Source organism: Mobula birostris, chromosome 10, assembly GCF_030028105.1.
Source record: "Mobula birostris isolate sMobBir1 chromosome 10, sMobBir1.hap1, whole genome shotgun sequence".
NCBI lineage: Eukaryota > Metazoa > Chordata > Chondrichthyes > Myliobatiformes > Myliobatidae > Mobula > Mobula birostris.
Genome location: NC_092379.1, coordinates 126,152,369 through 126,174,089, shown reverse-complemented (window position 1 = coordinate 126,174,089; position 21,721 = coordinate 126,152,369). Strand labels below are relative to the sequence as shown.

At 40.0% G+C, this 21,721-nt stretch overlaps 1 protein-coding gene across 5 annotated transcripts in view; it reads right to left on the bottom strand.

Moving 5' to 3' along the window:
• Positions 1-21,721, bottom strand: part of col4a6 (collagen, type IV, alpha 6) — a 448,523-nt gene that overhangs the window by 115,519 nt on the left and 311,283 nt on the right. For all 5 annotated transcript variants that reach the window (XM_072270937.1, XM_072270936.1, XM_072270938.1 and 2 more), the window contains 4 exons: positions 9,912-9,956; positions 8,316-8,369; positions 6,308-6,377; positions 3,474-3,584 (listed from right to left, as the gene is read on the bottom strand). In XM_072270937.1, the coding sequence (XP_072127038.1) occupies positions 3,474-3,584; positions 6,308-6,377; positions 8,316-8,369; positions 9,912-9,956 (280 nt within the window). The remainder of the gene's footprint in view (positions 1-3,473; positions 3,585-6,307; positions 6,378-8,315; positions 8,370-9,911; positions 9,957-21,721) is intronic.

Genomic DNA, 21,721 nt, shown 5'->3' with positions numbered 1-21,721 from the left:
CAGTGGACAGTAGAGGGTTCTGCTCAAGCTGGTTGATTACCCCTCATGCAGAGTTACATCATTTCCACATGTTCCCGGAGAAGGAGCAAGGTAGTATCCATGGATAAACTGGGGACCTTTTTGGGACCTATGGGCAGCAACAGGGCTCAAGTGCATTTTGACTAAGAATGACTGTTATAATTTGAAGCTATTGACTGTAAATAGTGTGAATTATGAGAAGTTGTTGCATTGTGATGACGCGATGCTGCAATAAACTCCCTTTGAAAAAGGAGAAAAAAAGCCACATGAGAGAGTGGTTGAAGGTTCTCTATAAACGAGCAAGATTGTAGATATAGTTGCTCCCTATTGTCTGCATAAAATACAAGATGGAACTAGATATGAGGAGCAGACCTGAAGACATATGCGTTTCTAAATTGTACATTAAGCCCGCGTAGCTGAGGAGGATTTCGATCCCGGTATCTGTGATTCATCTTAACTTAATGCAAAGTAATAATGAGTTAAATTTTACAAACATGTTTCACATCAGTTTGAATGCATACATGATGATTATGATTTTCTGGAGACAGTGAGATTTAAGTATTGGATAGAACAAGGCAACATAAGCAAACTTTCTACCGAATACATTACGCTGCCAATTAAATTGAATAACGTACATTCAACGGTTATCTTACTGAGGTTCCTAGGCAACAGGTCTAATGCCTGAATTGGTAATGGAACTAGAATGCACAAATTAAGACCATAAGACATAGGGCAGAATTAAGCCATTTGGCCCATTGAGTCTGCTTTACCATTCAATCATGGCTGATCCATTTTTCCCCTCCTCAGCCCCGCTCCCTCGCCTTCTCCCCATAACTTTTGATGCCATGTCCAATTAAGAACCTATCAAGCTCTGCCTTAAATACATCCAATGACCTAGCCTCCAGACTTGCCTATGATAACAAATACCACAAATTCACCACCCTCTGGATAAAGAAATTTCTCCGCATCTCTGTTTTAAATGGATGCCCCTCTATCCTGAGGCTATGCCCTCTTGCCCTAGACTCCCCCACCATGGGAAACATCCTTTAGTATAAAAAAGTTATCAATGAGATATTGGGAAGTCCACAGTCTCTTCCAACAAACAATCTGCTGGAGGTACTCAGTCAGGTAAGCAGTGTCTGTGAGTGAAAAGAAAGTTGATACTTCTAATGTGGAACCCGGTAGCAGGACATTAACCAGTCCCGATGCAGGTATTTGACCTCAAGCTTCAACAATTCCTTTCCTCCTACAGAGTTTCTCCATCAGGTTTTTGCTCTAGGATCCAGCATCTGTAGTCTTTTGTGCCTGTCCAATCTCTTCCAGACTCATCCCGGTGAATGCACTAGGAAGTATGGAGCTGCAGAGAGGTTGGAGGAATGGAGAATCTCCAACTACAGGGAATGATCTCCTAAAGCTGAGGAACTTTGAAATTCTCTGCTGAGGAAGTTGCAGCAACATACTGTAAGTGTTAAAGATAATGCTCAGGAAAAGATAGAGTACAGACAATGCGCATTCAACTCAGGCATGGAAGGTGCTTGAAAAGCACAGCTTCCCTTAACACAACATGGGGCCGGAGCAATTTACATACCAAGACAAGATAAGGATGCAAGCAAGGGATTCTAGTGTGACACTTACTATCGTTCAGTTACTTTACAAATTCTGAAGGCCTTTTCATGGCCTTTTATGCATAGATTCTATCAGCTACTAATACCTGTATTATTGTAGTGTGACTGGTGATCAATTATGCAAAGAAGGAATGTGAACATTCAGTAGGTTACCAATTAGTTAAAATCTGCACAAGTCAATTCTGTATAAAAATGACATTTCTCTGTTCAGACTTTAGAGCAGTGTGGTGACGGGGGCTATTCTGCTCTCCTTGTGCACAAGTAAATAAAGTGCAATTGAGGAACATCTGCAAGTTTTCAGAGTCCAATTTATCGTTGAAAACATGACCTCAATCATTAATGTTCCATCATTAATGACATAGAACAGGGGTCCCCAACCTTTTCTGTACTGCGGACCAGTTTAATATTGCCAGTATTCTTGCAGACCGGCTGACCGGTGGGGGGGGGGGGTAGGGTTGCCAACGGACATGAGTAGCAATCATATATGTTGAGTTTACCCCGAGAAAGACTACAATGACCATGAAGCCTTGCGCGGGCACCATTGTGCATGTGTGTACGTGCCAATTTTTCTCTATAAATCGTTTTTGGCGATTCTGTTTGGGGGGGGGTGTTAATCACGACCAGAATATAGGTGATACATGGCTAATACACTCAATTTCGCTTCTAAAAGGGGTTATCTAACGAATTTAATATTAAACACACAGTGCATATTTTCCTTGCATGAATATAGTGATAAGTCAATTATCAGGGGAGGACAGGGGAGCTTGAAGTAAGTGTTGAACGAACTTCCAGTAGAAGTGGTAGAGGCAGGTTCGATATTATCATTTAAAGAAAAATTGGATAGGTATATGCACAGGAAAGGAGGGTTATGGGCTGAGTGCAGGTCAGTGGGACTAGGTGAGAATAGCATTCAGCACGGACTAGAAGGGCAGAGATGGCCTGTTTCCATGCCGTAATTGTTATATGGTTATATAAGTCAATAGCATCATAACATTTTAAGTATATTTTCCCCGTATGAACATATAAAATCATTGCAACACACCAATATCGCTGAATCAGTGGGAGCCCTGGGCTTGTTTCTCTGCAACAACATGGTCCCATCAAGGGGAGACGGGAGAGTGAGATACTCAAAGGGGGTTCCTTATGTCCAGTCTATTCCGCAATTTAGTTTCCGTTGCATTCATTGCAGAGATAAGGTGTTGGAAATGGAAGCAACTTTTTCAGTGCTTCCGTGGCTATCTGAGGATATTTAGCCTTGACTTTGATCCAGAATGCCGGCAGAGATGTTATGTCAAACATACTTTTCAGCCCGTCGTCATTTGCAAGCTCGAGGAGTTGATCTCCTTCCCGCGCTGACATGGATGAAGCGTGCGTAATGACCTCGCGTGCGTTCAAGCTCAACAGTAGTTGTGACAGGGAATGAGGAAAGGTGCAGCTGACTCATATCGCCAAATCACATCGTTTCCACACAGCCCAGTAGCGCACGCTTTGTGGCCCAGTGGTTGGGGACCGCTGACATAGAAGACCAAGATCAACAATTTTCTGAACATGAACAAAATTAAAAGAAATGTGTATTGTATGGCAAAGGGGTCCATGCACAGTCAGATGTGTTTGCACTGAACGACAGAGCATTGCAGAATTTTCATCAGCTAGTTCTTGATTCTACTTCTTACCTCACAAACTGAAACATCAACTCTGCTTCCCGCTTTAAAGACACTAGCAGTGAGTTTACTGTTTTCTGTTTCATGATCACTGATTTTTATCCTTTAACCTTACAACTAAAAGTTTGAGAAATGTTAACCTGTGAGCTTTTCATCGCTCAGAATGTACCTGGAACTCGGGAGGAAGATCCTGCAAATCCAAGTAATCCTGGTGGGCCTTGAAAACCTTGAATTCCTGGAGAACCTGGGAGTCCTGGTGGGCCTGGATCCCCAGGAGGTCCTGTAACGGGAAAACGTAAGGTTGAATTCATCTCCCAGTGTCAGTTTAGTTATCCAAAACACAAGGTTGAAGTGGGGTTACTTCAAGTGGCTGAACAATAGTTTGGACTATTCCATTTGAATACAAATATATCGACAAGCAAGGATATATAGAACATAGATAATAGAATACAGCACAGTATGGGCACTTTGGCCTATGATATTGTGACGACCTTTTAACCTACTCTATGATCAATCTAACCCTTCCCTACTATGTAACCTTGCATTTTTTTTTCATTTAATAGACTCTTAAATGTTTCCGATGCATCAGCCTCAACTGCCACCCCCAACAGTACATTTCAGAAACTTACTACTATGTATGTAAAAAAAATTGACATACTCCCTAAATTTTCCTCCACTCACCCTAAACATATGTCCTCTGGTCTTAGCCATGGCCATCCTGAGAAAAAAGTGCTGACTATCCATTCTATCTAACTCTTTTACACTTCATCAAGTCAACTCTCATCCCCCTTCAGTCCAATGAGAAAAACTTTATCTCACTCAACCTATCTTCATATTAATAACCACCCAAGGACATTAATTGGTTTGAAGTTCCTTTATTAAAACAAAAATTTCCACATTTTCAACTTTTCCCTCAAATTTTCTCCATCTCTTTTAGAGATTTGTTGAAATGGGCTTGTATTGACATTTCAAGGGGTTTAGTACTTCACACGGGCTGGCTGGTGGTACAGTGGTATCAGCATTGGACTACGAGGCAGACAGCCCCGAATTCGAATCTGGCTGGGTTCCAACTAGGGCAACAGCAGTATCTGCATGGAAGAAAGGCCTGGCAATTTACTTCCATATCTTGCCGCGAAAAGCATATGGACAACTACAACGACACTCTCTATAGAGCTGACAGTGAGTCGATGGCACACAACAACAACAACAGTACTTCACATAAGGGATCATCTCCTTTGCAGATAATGGGAGTAAGCTTTGACCAAGCCCATCTATGCCTCCCTCTAGTAAAATTGATTGGACAGTAATCTGGTTTGGTTTTGTTCATAAATTAAAGTTCAAAGCAAATTTACTAAATTTATTTAAAAATATGTACACGATATTCTACCTTGAGATTCTTCTTCCTTGCAGGCATTTACAGGAAAACAATGAAATACAGTAAAATTTACAGAAAACTATACAAAAACAAACAAGAAACGAATATGTAAATGAAAAATAATACTGAAAACATGATTTGTAAAGAATCCTTCAAAGTGTAGAATCAGCTTAGAGTATAGGTGAGTGAAATTATCCATGCCAGTTCATGGGCCTGAAGGCTGTAGAGTAATAACTGTTTCTGAATCTGGTGGTGTGGTGTGGAACATAAGGCTTCAGTACCTCCTGCCTGATGATAGTGGGGGTTTTTGATAATGGATGTGGCTCCTTGTAGATGTGCTCAGTGCTGGGGAGGACTTTTCCCGTGATGGACTAGGCTGCATCCACTACTTTTTGTAGGCTTTTCTGTTCTGGACATTGGTGTTTCCATACCAGGCCGTGTTGCGTACTCTTCACTGTCCATCTATAGATGTTTGTCAATGTATTAGATGATATGCCGAGTCCATGCAAACTTCTGAGAAAGCAGAGGATCTACTGAGAAAGTTGTGCATTTTTGTGATGGCACCTCCATGCTGGTCCCAGGACAAATCCTCTGATATAATAATGCAAGGAATTTAAACCTGCTGACTCTCTTCACTTCTGATCCATTAACGAGGACTGGTTCATCGACTTCTAGCTTCATCCTGCTGCAGTCAATAACCCGTTCTTTGGTTTTGCTGATGTTGAGCGAGAGGAGCACGGTCATCCCTACAAACTTTGGCATCCCTCAGCAAATTCAAAGGGTTGAATAAGAGACCCAGTTAATTAGTTGTTAGACAACAAAGGAGGCGATCACAGTTAAACCTGATCTGTTATTGAATCGTGCACACGTACCAATATAAGTATACTGGGCAAAGTGGGAATTTAAGATTAATCTAAAACTAAAATTCTTTCCAACAGATTGTCTTCTTCTCTACTACATCACTTCCTACAACTCTCTTAGATCTCTGTACTTTTTCAGTTCTGGCTTCTTGATACGTCGCACTTCAAAATTTTGAAAGCCATGTCCTTGATAGTCAAGGCTCAAAGCTCGGGAATTTTCTCCCAAAACTTCTTGATGTCTCCATGCTCTTTTAAAACAGACATTAAAGATAACTTCCCTAATTTCCATCAAAATGTCTCCACCACTTGTGGCCATATGAAGGAGCAAAAAGAGTTTCAGTCATCCTAAAGATAACTCCCCGAACAGAACAATACTCGAGCACTCTAAAATGTGAACTAAGATGCCTATGATCAGATATCCAGAGCAGGACTTGATCCCAAATGTCAGGCAGAAAAGAGGTTGCTTCCAGTTAGGCCACGGTTGACAAACCAATGCGGGTTCCAGGACCAGACTGAAACAGCATTGTCATGCCCACGGTGTCATACCTCTACCAGTATTTCCAACTCAATGAGTACAGAAAGCTAAAGAGGCCTCAGAGTAATGCTACACCAAAGATTAAACAGAGAAACACAAAATGCAAGCTGCAGAGTTATGAAGTATTTTTATTTCTTACTAAATAGTAGGAATGAAGCCATAGTGTTAAAGAGTATTAATAAAGTCTTATTAAATTATGATGATCAGGAAACAAATCGTTAGCTAGACCATACCTTTAAGAATGGCGCCACTTGGATCTGCATACACTGTGAGCCCTGGCGGACCCTCTTCACCCTGGTCACCCTGGAAAACACAAAATAATTAATAGCAAGCAGGTGCGTTCTGACACAACTACCAGCACTGCTGTGGCGTTTGGGTAGCAGGTAGCTGAAAGAAGACGGCAGTCACCCATGTGAGAATGCACGTGAGAGTCCAGTCGATTAGGTTTTCTTGGTAATTGTATTTAACTCTCTTCCTTTTGCTTCAGCCTTGTCAAGTCTTGATCGAGGCACAGCAATGACAATGATCCTTGCTTACCTTAGTCCACGCTCCGGGAAAGAAGATGAGTGATTTAGATAGACGTTAGTTTGAGAGTTTTTAGTTAGTGGCCCAGCTGGCTTGGCATTTATTATTTTCCTTTGTTCTGGACAGTTCTTATTAAAACTCAATGAACTGTTCATTCTGGGTCCACATCTCTCCCTCTGCACCTGGGCCCTCACTGAACTCCTCTCAGCATTCTCCATATTCTAAAGACTGCATAACAATTACTTTCTTCAAGCTACAATATTGACTTGTGCAAGATCAGAATGGATTTTGGTAGGACAAGCAGAAAGAGATGGTTTACATTAGCAGATGGTTCAAGGACTGAGTAACATACTGTACTGTGCAAAAGTCTTAGGCACATATATTTAGCTAGGGTGCCAGAGAGTGGTGGATTCTGGGGTGCACTGCCAGGGGTGATGGTACAGGCAGATACAATGGCAATATTTAAGAGGTTCTTCGACAGGCACATATCAGGCTATAGGTTGTGCAGAAAGGAAGTGCTAGGTTGATCATGGAATTGGTATATTTAGCTCAGCACAACATCCTATTTCCCTTCCCTTACTCTCTATGTAAAAAGAAATCCCTCAACTTTCCTCAAATGGATGTCTCCAGCCTTAAATGAATGTCCTCGGGTATTAGCTTGAATATGCGGATTTAATTCCCTTTAGAAAGTCCTGAACAACCCTGTTTCCTCCACCCCTGTATATGGTGAGTTCCAGATTTCCAGATCACATACAATCTATGTAAATTTTTCCTTACTAATTCCCACGTATCTTTTGATCATTGCTTTAAGATTTCTGCAGCACTTTGCAAAAGTCTTAGGTACATGACACTCATCACACAATATAGGCAATGTGTGCTCAGGTCAGGACACTTGCCCAGGAATCCAAATTCAAAATCAAATTCTCAGTTAACCCTTCCAGTGCAACTCAGCATTCTTACCTGGTTCGTTCATTTCTGGATTTAATGGATATTTCCAACACCTTTCAATTTTTCTCTCCCTTGATTTTTCCAGAAAAATCATAAAGATGCATTTTGAAGCAAAGTGCAGTTCAAGAAATGCCTTATCCAGTCAGTTCATTCAAGACTAGGGTTCAGTAGAGCTGGGAGACTTAATCTAGGGTTCTTGCAGCAACTCGGAAAAACAATCCAATGCACTACATCTACCACAGTTGCTTCAAATCCGATGACCAGGTAATGAAATGCTCACTGCCAGGTAGAGGATCGTAACACTATGGTTAAAGGGGAATAGAATAATGGGAATATCCTACTCCTGAACAGCATTCTATAATCTTTCTTGGAACATGCATCATCATATTGGGTGAGTAGGTGGATTAGCTAGATCATGAACGCCCTCGTGAGTGAAAGGCACACAGCCACACATTCACCATCTACACATATATGAATGACGTTCAGTTGGGAAAGCCTCTGAAAAGTTGACAAGGGAGCTGGAAAGACCAGGAGACTAAAGCCATGAACCCTTCAAAGAGTAGCCTGGTTTCAGCTCAAGCTACACAACTGATTGACTTAGAAAATTTCATTCAACTGATATGACAACATGAGTTTGAGTAGGTTACTTAAAGGGTTTATTAATTATTTTCAAGTTGTTAATTTGTATTTTTTAGAGATATGTAACTGTTAAGAATACCAAACATTATTACTATTTGTTGATCATTTTGAAATCACTGGAAAACGTACCTTAATTCCTGGGAATCCTTCTTGTCCACGTAGCCCAGGATAGCCCGGTTGACCCTTTAAAAGATTCATTTTCTGAATGTTAAATCCCATACTTTGTAAAGTCTATAGAATTTAAATACATGAAGTGGAGGGGAAAACCCTGAGTGGTGGAGGAGGTTTCATTGAGATCGTTGTTTATGTTGTGACTTCAGGGAGTCACAAGCAATTTACTATGCTTTGTGTTTAGTTAAGAGCAATAACTGCTGTGTTTGCATGATATGGGGCAGTCTGTTTGGACATTGCAAACTCCCACAAATAGAAAAGTGACCATATGTACGTTGAAGTTGAGGAATAATTATTGGAAGTTGGTTCCATGCAAATGATCTAACTCATAGGAGTACAAAATTGGGGTTCCACTGCACATAATGCTGCTTGACATCTTGTTCCAAGATCAGCTTTCATGTACAAGTTGTGTACAGCCTTTTGTGGAAATGGAAGTGGGGTAGAGGACTGGAGGGTGTGCTTTATAACTGTCTTTGTCAACCAAAGATTCAAAGTACATTTTTTATCATTGTATATGTCTAGTATACAACCCTGAAATTCGCCTTCCACACAGACAGCCACGAAACAAAGAAGAACAATGGAACCAACCCATTCAAAGCAAAATATCAAACATCAAACCCCTTTCTCCCCACACGCAAAAAAAATCAAAGAGCAAAAAAGAAAGAGTGAAAACACAAAATCAAAATGTTTTTTTCAGTACAGTTCTGCTCACTGTTCATTATCTGCAGACGTCTCCGATTCAAAAATCACCCAGAAGTACAACAAAGACGAGCAACCAGTACTAGAACACATCATAAACCTGAATTAGAGTCCAAGTCTACAATCTGTGTTGATTAAACCTTCCTCCAGCACAATCCTCTGACAGCACTGAGGGAGGGAGAGATTATTCAAAGTCAAGGACCTTCACTTGGGAGAACTGGGAGCAACTGGTGGTTCAGGTGAGTTCAATTAATAGGTAGATAAGCTTTTACATGTATCTACTATCAGTATATATGAAAGGTTGCTGAGATGTCGAATGAAATGGCGTGTGTCTGTTGTGAATATGTATGTGTGCACATGGCTGTGTACGTGTCTATGCCTATGTGTGACGGTGGAGGATCAGAGGATGAAGTACTTCACTGACTATTGTGGTTACAAGAGATACAATTTCACTTCAGTTGGGACATAATTCCATGCATTTACTTTCTCTTGCCAATTTCCATGCTAACTACACACTTTGATTTTTAAAAAAACTATTAATATACGGTTAAAATTATTTGACTGTAAGTCACAGATGTTCAATGACATTTGATACTGTAAGAAAGTCAAGAGAAAGCATGTTACTCCAAGCGGAATTATGATGCAAAGAAATTAATGGACAAAATCCAGAGGCAGGTTCTCAAGTTTGTACTTGTAAATTTTACATGGGTTATTCAGTTGCCCTGAGGAGTTATTAAGAGTGGTTAGCGGCATCATGAAAGGAAAGAGGAGGGGATGAAGGATATAAAGCACAGCAAATACAATACTCTTAGTAATCCAGTAATTTCACATACATATAGTCAAAGGGCTAGTTACCTTCTTTCCAGGAATCCCAGGTGGTCCATCCTGGCCTGAAACTCCCTGTGGTAGAATAAAGAATAAGGAATTTTTCAGTACAAAGCCACTCAAAACACTGCAGATCATGGGCGTGCTTGGTGGTCTTAATGAAGGACAATAATGACCCTGGACACACTTCTGTTCCTCCGCTTTTTAGCCTGTAAGCTGTACCTTGGATTTGTTATATCAATATATGATTAACTGCTATTATTTCTGCTGAAAGATATTTAAAAGTACTTAAAACTGATCTGGTATTCTTTACAGTGTTAGGGTTTTGTTCTGTTTTTTTTAAATTGAATATTCCAGAAACATTTAAAATGTTCACGAGCGCATTTGTAAGATCTAAGTTGATGCCAGCTCCAGTCAAATTCAAAGTTCAAAGTAAATTTATTAACAAAGCACATATATGTCACCATATACCACCCTAGGATGCATTTTCTTGTGGGCATACTCAGTAAACTCAAGAAGCATAATAGAATTAATAACAGACTGCACCCAACAGAGCGGAGAAGCAACCAATGTCAAAAAGGCAACAAACTTGGCAAATGCAAAACAGAATAAATAACCAAACAAGCAAACAAACAAAAAATATTGAGATCATAAGATAAAGAGTCCTTGAAAGAGAGTACTTCAGTTGTGGGAACATTTCAGTGATAGGGTAAGTGAAGTTTAACACGCAGGGGCAGTAACTGTTTCTGAACCTGGTGGTGTGGGTACTGAGTTTCCTGTAGCTTCTTCCTGATGGCAGCAGTAAGAAGAGAGCATGGTCAAGTTGATGGAGATGGATGCTGCTTTCCTGCCACAGTGCTCTGTGTATATGTGCTCAATGGTGGGAGGGCTTTACCTGTGATGGACTGAGTGCTATCCACTACCTTTTGAGGATTTTCTGTTCAAGGGCATTAATGTTTTCATAGGAGGCTGTGCTGCAACCCAGACAATTTATTCTTCACCACAAATTTGTCAAAATTTTAGATGTCAAACTGAATGTTCACGAATTTCTAAGGAAGTAGAGGTATTACTGTGCTTTCTTTGTAATTGCACTTCTGTGCTGGGCTCAGGTCAGATCTTCTGAAATGATAACACCGAGGAACTTAAAGTTGCTGACCTCTACACTTCTGATCCCCTAATGAGGACTGGCTCATAGACCTCTGGTTTCCTCCTCCTGAACTCGATAATCAGCTCCTTGGTCTTGCTGACATGGAGTGAGAGGTGGCTGTGTGGCATCACTCAGCCTGATTTTCAATCTGCCTCCTATATGCTGATTCATCACCATCTTCGATTTGGCCCACAATAATGGTGTCATCAGAAAACATAATTATGCATTGGACCTGCCTCACAGCAATAAGTATAAAGTGAGTAGAGCAGAGAGCTAAGCTCACAGCTAAGTGCACCTGTGTTGATGGAGATTGTGGAGCAGATGTTGCCAATCCAAACTGACTGGGGTCTTCAAGTGAGGAAATTGAGGATCCAGTTGCACAAGAAGGTATTGAGGCCAAGGTCTTGAAGCTTATGGATTTGTTTAGAGGAGATTAAAGTATTGAATGATAGTATTTGGTGTATAATATAGCGACTGTCAACTTCTGTCCACGGAGCTAGCTTTATGATGCAGAGTACCTAACCACAAAAAACTCTCCCAGCATTTGTAATTAGAAAAATCAACAGATGAATACAAGAAGTGGAGGACTTCAGGAAGAGTAAGTCAGGACAATACACACTGGTCCTCACTGAGGGGTCAGTGGTGGAAAGGGTGAGCAGTTTCAAGTTCCTGTGAGTTCAGCTTCTCAGAGGATCTATCCTGGGCCCAACATACTGGTGTAGTCACACAAAAAGGCACGCCAGCGGCTATACTTTGTTAGGCTTTTGAGGAAATTTGGTATGCCACCAAAGACTCTAGCAAATTTCTACAGATGTACCGTGGAGAGAATTCTGACTGGTTGCAGCACCGCCTGATACGGAGGCCCCAATGCACAGGATTGAAAGTGACTACAGAAGGTCATAGACTCAACCTGTTCCATCATGGCCTCAAATCTACCCACTATCGAGGACATTTTCAAATAGAAGTGCCTCAGCAAATCAGTATCCATCTCTATGGACCCTCACCACCTGGGACCTGCCCTCTTCTCACGACTATTATCCGAGAGAAGGTATCGGAGCCTGAAGATCCATAATCAATGGTTTAGGAACAGCAGCTTTCTCTTTGCCATCAGATTTCCAAACAGTGCATGAACCCATGACCACAACCTCGCTATTCCTCTTCTGCGCCATTTAGTTGTTGACTTGTATGGTAACCTCTAGTAATTTTTTATACCTTGCACAGTACTGCTGGCAAAAAAAAAACATTCACGACAGACAGTACTATGCAAAAGCCTTAGGCAATATACATAGCTAGGGTACCTAAGACTTTTGCACAGTACTGAGTTTGTCAATATGGAGCGGACAGCGAGTTTGTAAATCTCGAGGCAGCACAGGATGTTGGGAATGGCAAGGGTAGAACGCCACAGGTATGGGAGCGGTGGCAAAGAAGGAGTGCCAGGGGCAACGGGTGGTACAGGTGCAGACACACCCAGCCCTGAGGCACCAGACAAGGTCATTTGATTCCAAATAATTGATCAATTGTTCATTACTGAGTGTCTCTCTGTGCTTTCTGCTCCCTTCCCTTTTTCCCGACTATGATTCCCCTCTCTCTACCCGCTTCCCACTCTCTGTCCACAATAGAGACCACAACAGATTTATCATCACTCACATACATTATGAAATTTGTTTTTTTTTGTGGCAGCAGTACAGAGCAATGCATAAAGTTACTACAGTACCGTACAAAAGTCTTAGGTTCCCTTGGTATATGCATGGGCCTGATGAAGGGTCTTGACTCAAAACATTGACTGTTTATTCATAAATGTTCAAAGTGACATTTATTATCAATAATACATATATGTTACCACATACAACCCCGAGATTAAATTCCCCCAGGCATACACAGCAAATCTAGAGAATAGTAACTGTAAACAGGATCAAGAGCATAGAAGACAACAAACTATGCAAATGTAAATATAAATAAATTGCAATAAATAACAAGAACATGAAATAAAGAAGGATAAATAGACATTAAAGTGAGATCATTGGCCATGGGAACATCTAAGTAGATCAGTGCAGTTATCCTCTTTTGTTCAAGGGGTAGTAACTATTCTTGCACCTGATGGTGTGAGTCCTGAGGCACCTGTACCTTCTACCTGATGGCAGCAATGAGAAAAGGGCATGGCTTGGTGCTGAGGATCTTTGATCATGGATTCCTCTCCATAGATGCTGCCTGACCAGCTGAGTTCCTTCAGAAACGGCAGTTGTGATTAAGGACCCATCACCTCTTTTATCAGTACTCACTGCCACCACTGGCATTATTCTATCTCTTTCCGAATCTACTCTTTCACAGCCTTGTCCTCTCCAAACACCTTATTCTGCAAGTTAAAATATTTATGGTATTCCCCAGTTTTCCCTAACTGTGATGAAAATTCCTACTCCACAACTGCTACCTGAGCTGATGCACTTGATTTCTGAACAACTTTTTGCAGAAATCACCGTGGGACAATTTTCTTCCTCAATAGCAATCACTTTTGTTGACCTGAGAGAGCAGAGAGACCATCAGTTTAATGTCTCATCTCAACCAATAACACAAGCAGCTCCTGAGCAAAGCAGTGAAGAATCCACAGAACCACAGCTTACAAGGAGGTCAGAGAATACTATGGGACACAGGATTTGTATTTTTGCTCCTGTCAGGGATGCAGCATCACAATTGCTTTGACTGAACAGCCTGTTTCTGTACAATTTCTATTACTTCACTTAAAGTGTAAAGACATGTTAACATTTTATTGTTGGATGCTCATCCATCTGTTGGATTATAGCAGTGGAAAAGTTCAGTGTTCTATCAATAATCCTTTCATTCTCTTCCAAAATGGTTTTTAAAACACGCTGTACTTTATTCGGGATCAGAGTTAATACCCACACAGTTAGCTGCAGTGGGTCAGGGGGTTCATGCAGACAAGCTTCAGATTTTCTTGTGTGAGCCCTTATAACACTGTCTTTAAAAATTAATGTGATGCTTATGCTTCTGGTGCCATGAACATCGAGTAAAAGTTCAAGCTGAATTGTCACCCAGTCATACACATCTAAACAAAACAGTCTTCCTCTGTGGCCAAGGTGCAAAAGGCAGCACATACAGCCACACACAGCACATATTGTTACAATAACACATAAATTCACAAAATAAATAATATTCCTGCCGGTCCTCCCTGTGACTGCATGGATTAACTCTGGGTGATCCAGTTTCCTCCCATATTCCAAAGACGTACCGGTTGGTAGGTTAATTGGTCATTGTAAATTATCCCATGATAGGCTAGGGTTAAACTGAAGATGCAGGGCAGCACAGTTTGAATGGCTAGAATGGCCTGTTCCTCACTGTATCTCAGTCAGTCAATAAATAAATAAATATTAGCACAAGTCCATGAGTGGCATGGCTGAAAGCTCATGGTGCATGGGATGTTATTCTGGAGCCATCTTTCTGCAAGAACAAGCACGCAGCAGTTCCTCATCTCAAAATGGGTCAGCTGCAGACAAAGGAGCTGGAAGTTGGGTGTCCTGGAGTGAGTGACTCACCACCCAATTGACTGACATCACATCAACAATCTAGAATGTTAATTTCCTCCCCTAATGGTTCACAGTGGTTATACTGTGTGGCATCTACAAAATGCACTGCAGTTGCTCACCCAAGATACACTGACAAGCCTATAACTCTACAAACTAGTAAGACCACCACTTACAAATTGCCTTCCAATTCACACACCACCCTACTTTTGAAATATTCGAACAGAACTTTGTCATTGTTGTTTCTAAATTCTGGAGCTTCCTTTCCACAAGCACAAAGGGTGTGCATTCGCCAGAAGGAATACAGTGAATCAATAGAGTTTCCCATGAGCTACTGCAGCTCAATCATTCAGCAACTACCTTCGACCCACAATGCTGTACTGACCTTTTAACCTACTTTAATATCAATCTACATAGCTCACCATTTTCCTTTCATCCACGTGCCTTTCGAAGTGTCTCGTAAATGCCACTAATGTATCTGCCTCTACTACTACCATTGGCAGCGCATTCCACACACCCACATCTCTGTGTAAAAAAGTAACTACCTCTAACATCCTTCCTATACTTTCCCTTAGTCACCTTAAAATTATAATCCCTCATATTAGCCATTTCTGCCCTGGGAAAAAGAATCTGGCCATCCACGCTCTGCCTCTTACCATCTTGTACAACTCTATCAATCTGTCTTGACTCCTTATTCGATCCAATGCGAAAAGCCCTTGACAGCTCAACATCTCCTCAATGGACACACTCTCTAATCGAGCAGCATCCTGGTAAATTTTACTTTGCACCTTCTCTAAAGCTTCTGCACCCTTCCTATAATGAGGGGACCACAAATGAACACTATACTAAATTTTGTCACGTGTACCGAGGTGGAACGAAAAACAACTCAATTTTGATCAGATGCTGAAGAACGTATAAATAAAATAAAAGCAACAATATGGATAGGATTAACCGTCCACTTTTATGATGGTATTCTAATGCATTAATGAAAACTTACAATGTACTTAATGCAAATAGACATGTGTGAAATTCAAATGGACAGTTGGCTCTCAATACTGTTCTTTCATCATGTACCCTTAGAGGCAGAGCAAGGGGAGGAAAGATTAAACAGGAATCCTAGCTATTCTTTTTAACTATAGAGTTTTCAAGGATGAAAAATCGGATGGTATAGCTGTTATCACTCAGGCCAGATCCTCCATTCACATCATCCAAATCATGGAAAGCTGGAATTCTCTAGAACTGAATATTGGAGACAGACCATTTTATAAGTGGATGGGGGGAATTAGGCAAAAAAAGTCTCTGTGCATTGTTTGAAGGATCCAAAGCTAAACATTACAAACAGTTTAGCACAGCAGGGCAGAGCTTCTTAGACCTAAAATTAGGACTGAACAATCAGAGCACACAGTATGACAGAGAGATGGACAAAGATCTGAAAATTGAACTGGGATTATTCCCAACTGTGGCCATCCTAAAGTACTCTATAACCAAGGAAGCAGAATTGAAATAGGAACCATGTGAAGCTTTAGAAAACATTAAATCATTTATAAAAGATTGATAAATAACAGCATAGGAGAATGGGATGTATACTAAGGATTAGGACTGTTTCGTCATCGCATGCAACATTAATAAAACGAGTCTTATGGAACAGATGTAGTTGAACTCAATGGAAACACAGTGTGAAGGGCAATAAGAGAGTATACAGTTCCAGAGGTTGATGAGAGCACAGGGATTGGATCTGGGCAGCAACATAAAGCCACACAATCCCAGAAGTACTCTTTTCTCCCCCTCTCATTGGGCAGAGGATACAAAAGCTTGGAAGTATATTCAACCAGAATCAAGAACAGTTTCAATCCCATTGATGTAACACTGTTGAACAGTAGGATAAGGTGGACTCTTGACTTCACAGTCTACTTAGTTATGATCTTGCACATTACTCTCTACCTACATGAGAGTAGTGGATTCACTGACAGCAAAACCCCAAACTCAAAAGAAGATTTTAAACCCTATCTAATTTAGGTATCTGTGGATATCCCTCACTATAGGGAGGTCACACTGTATTAATTTACATTTCAAGGACTAGCTGACTTCCCTATCTTTTCTCTGTGGTGATGTCTATCTGTCAACACTACTTTCATAATGTTACTGCTTGAGTAGTAGGTCCCCCCTTCCTGCCAAGGAATTGATGCCTCCAGCTGACAAAGTTGCTTAAACACAGTTTATTTTATTCTTAATGATACATGTTCAATTTTAGACAAATAGTTTCATAGCAAACATTTAACACACATAAGATTTCTAGTTTATAAAAGATGTACAAACTACAAAAGACTTGCAAACGCAAGTACAATTCTTACAAAATAAAAGAACACACCAGTGAGTTGCAGAAGAATGAATTGTCCGTCACAGACCCTGAAGGCTGAGGAATGAATTCTAGCTCTTTTTGTTATCCCATCTTTCTGTTATTCTCCTCGGCATTGCTAACGATCCTTAATACTTTCTAACATTCATAAAGTTTTGCTACTCATTGACATTATCTGCATGTGATGTATTTTAGATAACTTTGCTGGGACAACGTAATTTAAAAAGATGGTCTAAAAACTTCTGGAGATAGAGATTCCAGACACAAAATTAATGCTGTGAGGGCTGACTCTCTGAGTACACGAATATCCCAAATATTGATAGATCAGCTATGTCTGTGACCATGTTTGATGTGCTAAGTGACATAACTCCATTGTGCTAAGGTTGGCTAATGCAGACACAAAGTCTCTTAGTCATTTTATTCTGCAAACTATGCCTCCTGAGTAGCCAGGCACTGCTGTGGGTCATCAGTCTTTGCTCTATAAATAATGTGGTTTGCACAACTGTGCTTTTAACTTCAAAATGACTGTTGCTTGCAATTTTTATTAAAAACTGAAGACTGGTTCTTGTTCAGAACAAAAAGCTAGGCAAGGAATATTAATTAGAAGTTTAAACTAGTCACAAACAACTCTGACCCTTTGGAATGGTCATGATGCTCTGCTAGGAAGCTGAGGTTAGCAATAAGCTTCTCAGGTACAGGGTCACACTTGCACTGCACTTTCTCTGTAACTGCAGTACTTTATGCTGCACTCATTTTACTTTGTACTGTGACAATTTACTGTTGTAATGAATTGATCTGTATGAATGTTTGCGAGAGAAATTTTCAGGTCTACCTCGGTACTTGTGACAATAATGAACCAATTTACTAGTGATTTGGAAGTGTGATTTTGGCGTAAGGCAAAGATACCTATTGACATTGGATGAAAAGCTGCTGAGTATTTTCTGATTTATTAATTCAGATGGTGATGAGGAGGAGTACATAGGACTGAAACAGATCAGCTGGTTGAGTGGTATGTATACATTGAGAGAGTTAAGCCTTATGCAGTGTCAAGCTTCTGCACTATATTCTATATCAGCTGCATGCAGTTCCACTTTTACCTTATGTGTACAATTGTCAGCTTCTTTTCTGGAGTTTTATGAAGCTGTCGTTAGCTAGTTCCCAGGGAAGAGTTCACTGCAGTTTATTGTAGCCTACAGTTTATAGCTCAGGCTAGTTGAGCCTGTTAGGCTTCCATTACCTGGTACCAAACCTGTGGGGTCCGCCTTTCTCTCTCAGCTACATGTTCATCCCTCTGTTTTTCTCTGCTGTTCTACAGAGCCAAGAATTCAGTATTCCCTACTATAACTTTGCACTGTATTGCTTCCACAAAGCAACAAATTTCACAGCATATGGCAAAGTCAAATTTATTATCAAAGTACATTTATGTTACCATATACCAGCTTGAGACTTATTTTCTTGGAGGCATTTACAGGAAAGTAAAAAAAATACAACTGAATTTATGAAAAGCTATATATAAACAAAGACTGACAAATAAATAGTACGCAAAAAAGACAAATTTTGCAAATAAATAAATACTAAGAACATCAGCTGTAAAAAGTAATTGAAAGTGAGTCTGTAGGTTGTAGAAATAGTTCAATTGTGGCGACTGAAATTATCCACTCTGGTTCAAGAGCCCGTTGGTTGTAGGATAATAACTCTTCTTGAACCTGGTGTTGTGGGGCCTAAGGCTCATGTATCTCCTATGTAAGTCAGTGAAAATAAAACTGATTCTGAGCCATAAAGATAGGGCACTGCAACCTTTTCTGGAGTAGGTCGAACCTGTGTAAACCGGACATGTTCTATGTCAACAGGACCCAGATCAGCATCCTGGCAATGGGTGGTTACTGGAGCATTTACACATGTTTGGCAATGCTATGGGAATCATAGATGTAAATCACAAAGAAGAAAAAATGCAAATGGATATTATGAAACTTACTATTATAGTAAGCAAAATAAAAAGGCAAATTAAATAAAAACAAATTATAGAAAATATTAAAGGTAAAATTAAAGACACTATGTGCAAATGCATAAATCATTTGTAGCAAAGCAAATGAATTGTCAGTACAGTATGGGTGTGATCTCACTGCTATTTCAGAAACACAGATGCTGAGTGGCCAAACTTGGAAGCAAAATATTCAAAGGTATTCAACATTTAGGAAGGCCAGAGCAAGAAGGAAAATTTAATTAATAGGACTTGAGATTAGGACAGTAGTTAGAAACGATCCTGGATTTGCAGATCATGATGTCCAAATTAGAATCAGTTTGGATGCAGCAAACATTGGCAGGAGTTACTTGTAGGCCACCAATAGTAGTTGTAACATTTGACACAGCAGATATCAACAAATTAGAGGTGCATGGGCTAACATAGTCATCATCTATTCAAAATTTTTTTTAGATCAACATAATGAGGTATCAGCTTGGGAGATGACCATTTTAGATCAAATATCGAGCAATCAAAAAGATTAATCAATAGTCTTCTTATAATGGCCATTCAAAGAATGATCATAATATAATACTATTTTACACTCCATTTGAACATGATGTAGTCCGATCCAAAACCAGGGCCTTAAGTCTAATGACTACATTAGCCCGTGCACCTATAATTTGTGAATGGGGGGTACTGACAGCAGCAGACCGGGAAAGTACTCTAAAAGAAATAATTTGCAAGAAACACCTATTCTATTTAGGCACAAACACAATATAGGAAAGTGGTCTTTCAGCATCTGACAGGAGAATTAAATATGCTATTAATCAAAGGAAGAGGTTTATAACATTGCCAGAAATAGCAATACACTGAGGATTGGGAGAATTTAACATTTCAGCAAAGAGCAAACTAAGAAACTCATAAAGAATGGTAAGGTACATTTATGAGAATAAACTGCTAAGAAACATGAAAATGGATTATAAAAGATTCTACAGGAATTAAAATGGAGAAGGCAAGCAAAGAAAAAGTGTGTTTCTTTTTGATAGAAATGGGAAATAAGGACCATTATAGAACAAATATATCATGAAACAAGACAGAAAAAAAATGGCAGAACTATCAGATAACTAAAGGTCTAATTACCATTTAGGACTGAGATGCAGAGAATCTTCATCAACCAGGTGATGAACCTTTGAATCTGTAATGGAGCATTAATATTTTCATTCAAAGTCAAGATCAGTGGACTTTTGGATATTAAAGGAATCAATGTAGGTACAGTGCTGGAAAAGGCACAGAGATTGAAGATCAACCATGAACTTGAAGGTTAGAGCAGAAACAACGTGCATTCCTGTTTTTAATTCCTATGTTTTAAAATGATGGGCTAAGTTTACAATTTCACACAGCTGGTGAAGACGTGTCCTGTGGCTGTACGGCATGGGATTTTTTATGAAAATAGATGGAAAGTTGGGCAGTGCACACTTTATTTCCTAAACAAGGGTGCTAGAAGGCAAACAGTTCCCAACATATGTTCCTGTTTTTGATGTATTTGGAAGTAAAGAAACACATATTTCAGAAGTGTCTTGGAGCACAGGTGAATTTGTTACAGATGTCAATGATTTATTGAAGAATAAAGAAGGGAATGAGATTTATCATTTAATTTGAATCCACAAAGTTTTAAAAACATAGTGGGATACCAACTTCAAACAAGAGTAAAGATAAAGTATATTATTCTGATAATAAGTTATTTGCTCAATGATAATGATTATGTTTATGAATAAGTGAAGTGTTTGTAGTCGATAGCTGTTGTTGCTAGCCCTTACTTGCTTTTCTCTGATTTAAACACTTACTCACCAACTCAATCCTCCTTCCTAAACCAAATTCCTCATTGATCTCCATCAGAAAGAGATCCACCACAAGATACTTACATTGACATCCAATCTCTTAGTTTAGCCTTTGTCTGCCATGATGCTTGGGAAAGTACCCATTTCTTTGATTTCACTGCCTACACTAAAACTCATCCTCTGGGCAAGGTCCCTATCTTCATTAAACTCAGGACTTAATATTACATACCACAAACTTGATCTAAGCCATATAGTAGCTGGACTACCTCAATCATCTTTCTGGGATTTGATCCTCTCCTCAAGGCTAGAGTAGAGTGAGTGGTAGGACAAATGAGGGTTGTTTCCTCTGGCATGGCAGAAGTTGAGGGGAGACCTGATGCAAGTATAATTTTATAGAGTGGACAGTCAGTATTTTTTGTCCAGGGTTGAAATGGAATACAATAGGGCATTTCATTGAAGTTGAGGTGAAAGAGTTCAAAGCAGATGGCAAGGCATTTTTTTTCTTACATGGGGACTGGTGGAGGCAAGAAATGGACAGCCAGAGATGGTGGTGGAGGCAGATGCAATAATGGTGTCGAGAAGGCTCTTAGATTGGCACATGAATATGTCGAGAATGGAGCGATAGGGACCATGTGCAGGCAGAAAAGGTTAGTCTAATTAGGTGTCATTAGTTAATTAGACTGGCACAGCATTGTGGGCTGAAGGGCTTGTTTCTGTACTGTACTGTTCTAAGTTCTATGTTTACTCGCAATTCTTGGCTTATCCAGGAACATAAAAGTAATCTTTGCAGAGTGTTTAATGTTCCACTCACAACACACTGGAGGAACTCAGCAGGTTGGGCAGCATCCGTGGAGGTTTAATATTCCATAGTTTTCTTTGTTTTTTGTTTGTTTTGTGGCTGTCTGTGGGAAGACGAATCTCAGAGTTGTATGCTGCATACATACTTTGATAATAAATGTACTTTAATAAACCTCTCTTCCACAAGTTACAAGAAGGTGCC